This window comes from Salvelinus alpinus, chromosome 11, assembly GCF_045679555.1.
Source record: "Salvelinus alpinus chromosome 11, SLU_Salpinus.1, whole genome shotgun sequence".
NCBI classification, from domain to species: Eukaryota; Metazoa; Chordata; class Actinopteri; order Salmoniformes; family Salmonidae; genus Salvelinus; species Salvelinus alpinus.
The window spans coordinates 16,384,685-16,396,726 of NC_092096.1; the positions used below are offsets into that span (position 1 = coordinate 16,384,685).

Here is a 12,042-nt window from a genome sequence, read left to right on the forward strand (position 1 = left end):
TGTGGTTATACTAGGCCGTTGTTCTACTAGGCCCTGTGGTTATACTAGGCCCTGTGGTTCTACTAGGTATGTGGTTCTACTAGGCCCGGTGGTTATACTAGGCCTGTGGTTCTACTAGGCCATGTGGTTCTACTAGGCCTGTGGTTCTACTAGGTCTGTGGTTCTACTAGGTATGTTTCTCTACTAGGCCTGTGGTTCTACTAGGCATGTGGTTCTACTAGGTCCTGTGGTTCTACTAGGCCCTGTTGTTCTACTAGGCCCTGTGGTTCTACTAGGCTATGTGGTTCTACTAGGCTATGTGGTTCTACTAGGCTATGTGGTTCTACTAGGCCTGTGGTTCTACTAGGTATGTGGTTCTACTAGGCCCAGTGGTTCTACTAGGCCTGTGGTTCTACTAGGCCCTGTGGTTCTACTAGGCCCTGTGGTTCTACTAGGCCTGTGGTTCTACTAGGCCTGTGGTTCTACTAGGCCTGTGGTTCTACTAGGCTATGTGGTTCTACTAGGCTATGTGGTTCTACTAGGCCTGTGGTTCTACTAGGTAGGTGGTTCTACTAGGCCCTGTGGTTCTACTATGCCTGTGGTTCTACTAGGCCCTGTGGTTCTAGTAGGCCCTGTGGTTCTACTAGGCCTGTGGTTCTACTAGGCCTGTGGTTCTACTAGGCCTGTGGTTCTACTAGGTCTGTCCCTATGGTTAATAGATGTGTCCTGCAGCTCACGTTTCATCATGAACTCCTTCTTGGTGGCCTACTGTAACACACTGGCACACAGGGAGAGGTGGCAGAGCAGGGTTGTACTGCTTCCACCAGGAACTGGTCTAGCTGCGTCCTATTTAACATATTGTGCCCTATGGGCCCTGGTCAAAACAAGTGCACTAAATATGGGATAGGGTAGACATTTGGGATGCAACCTATGTCTAAGTCATGTGGGTAGAAGGGGACCAGGCCTGTGCTCCAGGAACCTTCATCCTAGCCAAGTGGAGCCAGATCACAGGCCCAGAGAGGGGCTCCCTGGTGGGGTTGGGTTCATACTGACGCTGGGTCTCTGGAGCCGAACGACAGGGACAGGATAGAGGACCTTTATCCAGCTGTCAATATGCCCACAGCGGGAGAAAGAGGGGCTTGGGGGAAGATGGAGGGAGAGAGAGGCTTGGGGGAGATGGAGGGAGAGAGGGGTTTGGGGGAGATGGAGAGAGAGAGGGGCTTGGGGGGAGATGGAGGGAGAGAGAGGCTTGGGGGAGATGGAGGGAGAGAGGGGTTTGGGGGAGATGGAGAGAGAGAGGGGCTTGGGGGGAGATGGAGGGAGAGAGAGGCTTGGGGGAGATGGAGGGAGAGAGGGGTTTGGGGGAGATGGAGAGAGAGAGGGGGCTTGGAGGGAGATGGAGAGAGAGAGGGGCTTGGGGGAGATGGAGGGAGAGAGGGGCTTGGAGGGAGATGGAGGGAGAGAGGGGCTTGGGGGAGATGGAGGGAGAGAGGGGGGAGGGGAGGGGAGGCTTGGGGGGAGATGGAGGGAGAGAGGGGCTTGGGGGAGATGGAGGGAGAGAGGGGCTTGGGGGGAGATGGAGGGAGAGAGGGGCTTGGGGGAGATGGAGGGAGAGAGGGGCTTGGGGGGAGATGGAGGGAGAGAGGGGGCTTGGGGGACATGGAGGGAGAGAGGGGCTTGGGGAGAGATGGAGGGAGAGAGGGGCTTGGGGGAGATGGAGGGAGAGAGGGGCTTGGGGGAGATGGAGAGATAGAGAGGGGGCTTGGGGGAGATGGAGGGAGAGAGGGGCTTGGGGGGAAATGGAGGGAGAGAGAGGGGGCATGGGGGAGATGGAGGGAGAGAGAGGGGGCATGGGGGAGATGGAGGGAGAGAGGGGCTTGGGGGGAGATGGAGGGAGAGAGAGGGGGCTTGGGGGAGATGGAGGGAGAGAGAGGGGGCATGGGGGAGATGGAGGGAGAGAGAGGGGGCATGGGGGAGATGGAGGGAGAGAGAATGGGCATGGGGGAGATGGAGGGAGAGAGGGGCTTGGGGGGAGATGGAGGGAGAGAGAGGGGGCTTGGGGGAGATGGAGGGAGAGAGAGGGGGCATGGGGGAGTTGGAGGGAGAGAGAGGGGGCATGGGGGAGATGGAGGGAGAGAGAGGGGGCATGGGGGAGATGGAGGGAGAGAGGGGCTTGGGGGGAGATGGAGGGAGAGAGAGGGGGCTTGGGGGAGATGGAGGAGAGAGAGGGGGCATGGGGGAGATGGAGGGAGAGAGAGGGGGCATGGGGGAGATGGAGGGAGAGAGGGGCTTGGGGGGAAATGGAGGGAGAGAGAGGGGGCTTGGGGGAGATGGAGGGAGAGAGAGGGGGCATGGGGGAGATGGAGGGAGAGAGAGGGGGCATGGGGGAGATGGAGGGGAGAGAGGGGCTTGGGGGGAGATGGAGGGAGAGAGAGGGGCTTGGGGGGAAATGGAGGGAGAGAGAGGGGGCTTGGGGGAGATGGAGAGAGGGGGCTTGGGGGAGATGGAGAGAGGGGCTTGGGGGAGATGGAGGGAGAGAGGGGCTTGGGGGAGATGGAGAGAGAGGGGGGCTTGGGGGGAGATGGAGGGAGAGAGAGGGGGCTTGGGGGAGATGGGAGGGAGAGAGGGGCTTGGGGGAGATGGAGAGAGAGGGGGGCTTGGGGGGAGATGGAGGGAGAGAGAGGGGGCTTGGGGGGAGATGGAGGGAGAGAGGGGCTTGGGGGGAGATGGAGAGAGAGGGGGGGCTTGGGGGGAGATGGAGGGAGAGAGAGGGGGCTTGGGGGGAGATGGAGGGAGAGAGGGGCTTGGGGGAGATGGAGGGAGAGAGGGGCTTGGGGGGGAAATGGAGGGAGAGAGAGGGGGCTTGGGGGGAAATGGAGGGAGAGAGGGGCCTGGGGGAGATGGAGGGAGAGAGGGGCTTGGGGGAGATGGAGAGATAGAGAGGGGGCTTGGGGGAGATGGAGGGAGAGAGAGGGGGAAATGGAGGGAGAGAGAGGGGGCTTGGGGGAGATGGAGGGAGAGAGAGGGGGCATGGGGGAGATGGAGGGAGAGAGGGGCTTGGGGGGAGATGGAGGGAGAGAGAGGGGGCTTGGGGGAGATGGAGGGAGAGAGAGGGGGCTTGGGCGAGATGGAGGGAGAGAGGGGCTTGGGGGGAAATGGAGGGAGAGAGGGGCTTGGGGGGAGATGGAGGGAGAGAGGGGCTTGGGGGGAAATGGAGGGAGAGAGAGGGGGCTTGGGGGAGATGGAGGGAGAGAGGGGCTTGGGGGGAGATGGAGGGAGAGAGAGGGGGCTTGGGGGGAAATGGAGGGAGAGAGGGGCTTGGGGGGAGATGGAGGGAGAGAGAGGGGGCTTGGGGGGAAATGGAGGGAGAGAGGGGCTTGGGGGGAGATGGAGGGAGAGAGAGGGGGCTTGGGGGAGATGGAGGGAGAGAGAGGGGGCATGGGGGAGATGGAGGGAGAGAGAGGGGGCTTGGGGGAGATGGAGGGAGAGAGGGGGGCTTGGGGGAGATGGAGGGAGAGAGGGGGGGCTTGGGGGGAGATGGAGGGAGAGAGAGGGGGCATGGGGGAGATGGAGGGAGAGAGAGGGGGCTTGGGGGAGATGGAGGGAGAGAGGGGGGGCTTGGGGGAGATGGAGGGAGAGAGAGGGGGCTTGGGGGGAGATGGAGGGAGAGAGAGGGGGCTTGGGGGAGATGGAGGGAGAGAGGGGGGGCTTGGGGGGAGATGGAGGGAGAGAGAGGGGGCTTGGGGGAGATGGAGGGAGAGAGGGGGGGCTTGGGGGAGATGGAGGGAGAGAGGGACTTGGGGGGAGATGTAGGGAGAGAGGGGCTTAGGGGGAGATGGAGGGAGAGAGAGGGGGCTTGGGGGAGATGGAGGGAGAGAGAGGGGGCTTGGGGGGAAATGGAGGGAGAGAGGGGCCTGGGGGAGATGGAGGGAGAGAGGGGCTTGGGGGAGATGGAGAGATAGAGAGGGGGCTTGGGGGAGATGGAGGGAGAGAGGGGGGGAAATGGAGGGAGAGAGAGGGGGCTTGGGGGAGATGGAGGGAGAGAGAGGGGGCATGGGGGAGATGGAGGGAGAGAGGGGCTTGGGGGGAGATGGAGGGAGAGAGAGGGGGCTTGGGGGAGATGGAGGGAGAGAGAGGGGGCTTGGCCGAGATGGAGGGAGAGAGGGGCTTGGGGGGAAATGGAGGGAGAGAGGGGCTTGGGGGGAGATGGAGGGAGAGAGGGGCTTGGGGGGAAATGGAGTGAGAGAGAGGGGGCTTGGGGGAGATGGAGGGAGAGAGGGGCTTGGGGGGAGATGGAGGGAGAGAGAGGGGGCTTGGGGGGAAATGGAGGGAGAGAGGGGCTTGGGGGGAGATGGAGGGAGAGAGAGGGGGCTTGGGGGGAAATGGAGGGAGAGAGGGGCTTGGGGGGAGATGGAGGGAGAGAGAGGGGGCTTGGGGGAGATGGAGGGAGAGAGAGGGGGCATGGGGGAGATGGAGGGAGAGAGAGGGGGCTTGGGGGAGATGGAGGGAGAGAGGGGGGGCTTGGGGGAGATGGAGGGAGAGAGGGGGGGCTTGGGGGGAGATGGAGGGAGAGAGAGGGGGCATGGGGGAGATGGAGGGAGAGAGAGGGGGCTTGGGGGAGATGGAGGGAGAGAGGGGGGGCTTGGGGGAGATGGAGGGAGAGAGAGGGGGCTTGGGGGGAGATGGAGGGAGAGAGAGGGGGCTTGGGGGAGATGGAGGGAGAGAGGGGGGGCTTGGGGGGAGATGGAGGGAGAGAGAGGGGGCTTGGGGGAGATGGAGGGAGAGAGGGGGGGCTTGGGGGAGATGGAGGGAGAGAGGGACTTGGGGGGAGATGTAGGGAGAGAGGGGCTTAGGGGGAGATGGAGGGAGAGAGAGGGGGCTTGGGGGAGATGGAGGGAGAGAGAGGGGGCTTGGGGGGAAATGGAGGGAGAGAGGGGCTTGGGGGAGATGGAGGGAGAGAGAGGGGGCTTGGGGGAGATGGAGGGAGAGAGGGGCTTGGGGGGAGATGGAGGGAGAGAGAGGGGCTTGGGGGGAGATGGAGGGAGAGAGAGGGGTTTGGGGGGAGATGGAGGGAGAGGGGGCTTGGGGGAGATGGAGGGAGAGAGAGGGGCTTGGGGGAGATGGAGGGAGAGAGAGGGGCTTGGGGGGAGATGGAGGGAGAGAGGGGCTTGGGGGGAGATGGAGGGAGAGAGGGGGCTTGGGGGGAAATGGAGGGAGAGAGGGGCTTGGGGGAGATGGAGGGAGAGAGAGGGGGCTTGGGGGAGATGGAGGGAGAGAGGGGCTTGGGGGGAGATGGAGGGAGAGGGGGCTTGGGGGGAGATGGAGGGAGAGAGGGGCTTGGGGGGAGATGGAGGGAGAGGGGGCTTGGGGGGAGATGGAGGGAGAGAGGGGCTTGGGGGGAGATGGAGGGAGAGAGGGGCTTGGGGGGAGATGGAGGGAGAGAGAGGGGTTTGGGGGGAGATGGAGGGAGAGAGAGGGGCTTGTGGGGAGATGAAGGGAGAGAGAGGGGTTTGGGGGGAGATGGAGGGAGAGAGAGGGGTTGGGGGGGAGATGGAGGGAGAGAGGGGGTTTGGGGGGAGATGGAGGGAGAGAGGGGCTTGGGGGAGATGGAGAGGGAGAGAGGGGCTTGGGGGGAGATGGAGGGAGAGAGGGGCTTGGGGGAGATGGAGGGAGAGAGAGGGGCTTGGGGGGAGATGGAGGGAGAGAGGGGCTTGGGGGGAGATGGAGGGAGAGAGAGGGGCTTGGGGGGAGATGGAGGGAGAGAGAGGGGTTTGGGGGAGATGGAGGGAGAGAGGGCTTGGGGGGAGATGGAGGGAGAGAGAGGGGCTTGGGGGGAGATGGAGAGAGAGAGGGGGCTTGGGGGGAGATGGAGGGAGAGAGGGGGGCTTGGGGGGAGATGTAGGGAGAGAGAGGGGTTTGGGGGAGATGGAGGGAGAGAGGGGCTTGGGGGGAGATGGAGGGCAGAGAGGGGTTTGGGGGAGATGGAGGGAGAGCGAGGCTTGGGGGGAGATGGAGGGAGAGAGAGGGGTTTGGGGGGAGATGGAGGGAGAGGGGGCTTGGGGGAGATGGGGAGAGAGAGGGGCTTGGGGGAGATGGAGGGAGAGAGGGGCTTGGGGGGAGATGGAGGGAGAGGGGGCTTGGGGGGAGATGGAGGGAGAGAGGCGCTTGGGGGAGATGGAGGGAGAGAGGGGGCTTGGGGGGAGATGGAGGGAGAGAGAGGGGTTTGGGGGGAGATGGAGGGAGAGAGGGGGCTTGGGGGAGATGGAGGGAGAGAGAGGGGCTTGGGGGGAGATGGAGGGAGAGAGAGGGGCTTGGGGGGAGATGGAGGGAGAGAGAGGGGCTTGGGGGGAGATGGAGGGAGAGAGAGGGGTTTGGGGGAGATGGAGGGAGAGAGGGGCTTGGAGGGAGATGGAGGGAGAGAGAGGGGCTTGTGGGGAGATGAAGGGAGAGAGGGGCTTGGGGGGAGATGGAGGGAGAGAGAGGGGCTTGGGGGGAGATGGAGGGAGAGAGGGCCTTGGGGGAGATGGAGGGAGAGAGAGGGGCTTGGGGGGAGATGGAGAGAGAGAGGGCCTTGGGGGAGATGGAGGGAGAGAGAGGGGCTTGGGGGGAGATGGAGGGAGAGAGAGGGGTTTGGGGGAGATGGAGGGAGAGAGAGGGGCTTGGGGGGAGATGGAGGGGAGAGAGGGGTTTGGGGGAGATGGAGGGAGAGAGAGGGGCTTGGGGGGAGATTGAGGGAGAGAGAGGGGCTTGGGGGGAGATGGAGGGAGAGAGAGGGGTTTGGGGGAGATGGAGGGAGAGAGAGGGGCTTGGAGGGAGATGGAGGGAGAGAGAGGGGTTTGGGGGAGATGGAGGGAGAGAGGGGCTTGGGGGGAGATGGAGGGAGAGAGAGGGCCTTGGGGGAGATGGAGGGAGAGAGAGCAGAAAATAGGAAAAGAGAGAGGAATACTCTCCCATGACTTTGGGATGAAGACCTATGAAGAGTGGATGAGATCATCTTCACATATAAGAGAGAGACCCCTGTATGAGCACACCATTTACCCACTACATCCACTACACACCATTTACCCACTACATCCACTACACACCATTTACCCACTACATACACTGCACACCATTTACCCACTACATACACTACACACCATTTACCCACTACATACACTACACACCATTTACCCACTACATCCACTACACATCATTTACCCACTACATACACTGCACACCATTTACCCACTACATCCACTACACACCATTTACCCACTACATACACTGCACACCATTTACCCACTACATACACTACACACAATTTACCCACAACATACGCTACACACCATTTACCCACTACACACCATTTACCCACTATATACACCACACACCATTTACCCACTACATACACTACACACCATTTACCCACTACATCCACTACACACCATTTACCCACTACATACACTACACACCATTTACCCACTACATACACTACACACCATTTACCCCCTACATACACTACACACCATTTACCCACTACATACACTACATACCATTTACCCACTACATACACTACACACCATTTACCCACTACATACACTACACACCATTTACCCACTACATACACTACATACCATTTACCCACTACATACACTACACACCATTTACCCACTACATACACTACACACCATTTACCCACTACATACACTACACACCATTTACCCACTACACACCATTTACCCACTACATACACTACACACCATTTACCCACTACATACACTACATACCATTTACCCACTACATACACTACACACCATTTACCCACTACATACACTACACACCATTTACCCACTACATACACTACATACCATTTACCCACTACATACACTACACACCATTTACCCACTACACACACTACACACCATTTACCCACTACATACACTACACACCATTTACCCACTACATACACCACACACCATTTACCCACTACATACACTACACACCATTTACCCACTACATACACTAGACACCATTTACCCACTACATCCACTACACACCATTTACCCACTACATACACTACACACCATTTACCCACTACATACACTACACACCATTTACCCACTACATACACTACACACCATTTACCCACTACATACACTACACACCATTTACCCACTACATACACTACACACCATTTACCCACTACATCCACTACACACCATTTACCCACTACATCCACTACACACCATTTACCCACTACATATACTACACACCATTTACCCACTACATACACTACACACCATTTACCCACTACATACACTACACACCATTTACCCACTACATACACTACACACCATTTACCCACTACATACACTACACACCATTTACCCACTACATACACTACCCACCATTTACCCACTACATACACTACACACCATTTACCCACTACATCCACTACACACCATTTACCCACTACATACACTACACACCATTTACCCACTACTTACACTACACACCATTTACAACCTACTAGTGTGTGAGAGACAGAGAGAGACAGAGACAGAGACAGAGAGAGAGAGAGAGAGAGAGAGATTATCTACCTCACTTGCTTTGGCAATGTTAACACATGTTTCCCATGCCAATAAAGCCCCTTGAATTGAATTGAATTGAGAGAGAGAGAGAGAGAGAGAGAGAGAGAGAGAGAGAGAGAGAGAGAGAGAGAGAGAGAGAGAGAGAGAGAGAGAGAGAGAGAGAGAGAGAGAGAGAAAGAGACAGAGGACAGAGAGAGAGTGAGAGAGAGATGGGGGGTGAAAGAGAGCAGAGAAAAGGAGGGGAAAAGAGAGAGGTGGGGGGAGGACCGTGTATGATGTCATGGCCATGTGTCACAGCTAGATCATGTAAACAAGCCAACAGAACCCTAAAAACAACCAGTCTGATCCAACAGCTAGTCCACAACCAAGGAGATCTGGTCTGAGACACAAGGCTGAACAGAACAGGGCTTGATGGGACGGGACACAACCAGACACACTGGGGATTCAGGTCACTCAGTCCTTCCTTAAACAATGATTATTAACTAAGAGTTGCTTACTTTCTATAAAACTAAATGACAATATGTCAACTATTTTCCCAAAGCCACTGAGGCTTAAAGATCAACACAATAAATAACAGTATTCTTATCTAAACAGTCCACGGCGGGACCTCATGAATAACAGGGCGTGTCTGTCTGCCCTCAGCGTGGTCAGGTGTGTATATATATCATCTCTCTTACTTCATCTCCAGCACCTCCTCCAGGTGTTTCCTGCGTTCTGCCCTCAGCGTGATCAGGTGGGCCTCCTTCTCAGCCAATGACTGCTGGGTAGAGGACAGCTTGGCCTGCATGGACTCCAGCTCCAGTTTCACCTTCCCCATGGCCGCAAGCAGCTCCTCCATCTGCCACAAAGATGATGATACACACAGACAGGGTGGGAGGGAAAGAGGGACAGAGAGAGGGACAGAGAGGGACAGAGAGGGACAGAGAGTGGGACAGAGAGAGACAGAGAGGGACAGAGAGAGGAACAGAGAGGGGAACAGAGAGGGGGACAGAGAGAGGGACAGAGAGAGACAGAGAGGGGGACAGAGAGAGGAACAGAGAGGGGGACAGAGAGAGACAGAGAGAGGGACAGAGAGAGACAGAGAGGGGTGAGTGTGAGGAGAAAACACCGATACGAGGAAGAAAACAAAGGAAGAAACACAAACATAAGGAAAATAAGGAAAGAGGACAACAGGAGGAAGTGATGCACACAGACAGATGGACAGTGGACAAGATGGATGGAGAGCGAGAGGTGAGAGATGACAGGCAGAGAGAGGACAGTATCCCACGGCAACACGGAGAGAGGGAAGGAGTGAAGTGGTGAGCGGAGAGAAAGAAGGTGAGAATGAGGAAAAAAGACAGAGAGAGAGAGAGAGAAGAATAAAGGAGGGGGAGAGGAGGGAAGGAGACAGGACAGTGAATGTAGATAATGAGGTTGTGTAGGGGAGAGTTGAAGACACACAGGGAGAGAGAGAGAGAGACGGAGAAAGGAGGGGGAGAGTTGAAGACACAGGGAGAGAGAGAGAAACCAGGAATCAGAGGAGATTCACTGACATCCCTCCACTGATAATAGTCTCAGTATTGACAGATATTGATCTACAGTGTCCCACTGTGTGTGTGTGTGCACGTGTGTGTGTGTAAACGTTAGTGTGTGTGTGTGTTTAACAGTACATAACTACTGTAACAATGAGAGCTACTTTAAGGATGAAAAATGAACAGTCCTTCTATGTTCTCCTTATAGTGCTCTCCCTCCCTCCCCCTCTCCCTCTCTCTCCCTCCATCCCTCTGTTTCCATCGTCCATCTAATTCCATCATGTCACATTGTTAGTAACCAGAGGAGCGTAGGAGCGTGGTATACAGGGAGTAAATCACTGTGCTATGGCAGGTTTATGTATTGGACAGAGGAGGACGGTTGGAGGAGGATGGAGGAGCTTGGTTCTGGGTGTTTCTCACGGGCTGGAGAATGCTGTGGTTTACCCCGAGACCGGCCTGGAGAGGGAAGAGAGAGGGAGAGAGAGACCTGTGGCTAGTGGCTTCAACGCCCCGGAGTGGTCAGGCTATCCTATACCCCCCTACCCCTCACTCTCTCTCCCCCTCACTCTCGCTCTCTCTCTCTCCCCTCTCTCTCCCCCTCACTCTCTCTCTCTCTCTCTCTCTCTCTCTCTCTCTCCCTCTCTCCATCCCTCTCTCTCCCCCTCTCTCTCTCCCCCTCTCTCTCTCCATCCCTCTCTCTCTCTATCCCTCTCTCTCTCCATCTCTCTCTCTTCCCATCCCCCTCTCTCTCTCCTCTCTCCCCCCTACCTCTCTGATCTCCAGTGGCTCGTATATTTTCCCATAAAGCCAGTCCTAAGAGGTCCTTTCAGCCTCAACACCTAGCTCCGCTCTGGGGACTGGATCACTTTACACAGTCTGCATGTACACCAGTAACACTCAGTGGAAACAGTGCTGCTCTCTCTGACTGTGGTCATGGTGTAGTCGTATCAGCCCTCTAGATCAGACATCCTCTCAGGCTGAATACATGGACATACAGTGCCTTCAGAAAGTATTCAGACCCCTTGACTTTTTCCACATTTTGTTACATTACAGCCTTATTCTAAAATGGATTACATTGTTTATGTTTTCCTCATCAATCTAAACACAATACCCCAAATTGACATCACATACCCCATGATGACATCACAATACCCCATGATGACATGACAATACCCAATAATGACATCACAATAGCCCATGATGACATCACAATAGCCCATGATGACATCACGATACCCCATAATGACCTCACAATACCCCATAATGACCTCACAATACCCCATAATGACATTACAATACCCCATAATGACATTACAATACCCCATTGTCACGCCCTGACCATAGTTTGCTTTGTATGTTTTGTTTGGTCAGGGTGTGATCTGAGTGGGCATTCTATGTTGTTTGTCTGGTTTGTCTATTTCTATGTGTTTGGCCTGATATGGTTCTCAATCAGAGACAGGTGTTTTGCGTTGTCTCTGATTGGGAACCATATTTAGGTAGCCTGTTTTGTATTGTGGGTTGTGGGTTATTGTCTATGTTATGTTGCATGTTTGCACAGTGTTTATATAGCGGCCACGTTCGTCTTATTCGTTTTGTTTGTTTTTGTGTAAGTGTTCTTCATTAAACTTAGAAGAATGTATTCAAACCACGCTGCGCTTTGGTCCGCTTCTTACGACGATCGTGACACCCATAATGACATCACAATACCCCATAATGACATCACAATACCCCATAATAACAAAGCAAAAAAATATATAATAATAACATAAAAAAAAAAAAATGGAAATATCACATTTACATAAGTATTCAGACCCTTTACTCAGTACTTTGTTGAAGCACCTTTGGCAGCAATTACGGCCTTGAGTCTTCTTGGGTATGATGCTACAAGCTTGGCACACCTGTATTTGGGGAGTTTCTCCCATTCTTCTCTGCAGATCCTCTCAAGCTCTGTCAGGTTGGATGGGGAGCATCGCTGCACA

General features: G+C 55.9%; 1 protein-coding gene across 5 annotated transcripts in view; it reads right to left on the reverse strand.

The window, feature by feature from the left end:
• LOC139533638 (ELKS/Rab6-interacting/CAST family member 1-like) overlaps nt 1-12,042 on the reverse strand; it is a 619,530-nt gene that overhangs the window by 294,109 nt on the left and 313,379 nt on the right. For all 5 annotated transcript variants that reach the window (XM_071331836.1, XM_071331835.1, XM_071331834.1 and 2 more), the window contains one exon: nt 9,230-9,390. In XM_071331836.1, coding sequence (XP_071187937.1) covers nt 9,230-9,390 — 161 coding nt within the window. The remainder of the gene's footprint in view (nt 1-9,229; nt 9,391-12,042) is intronic.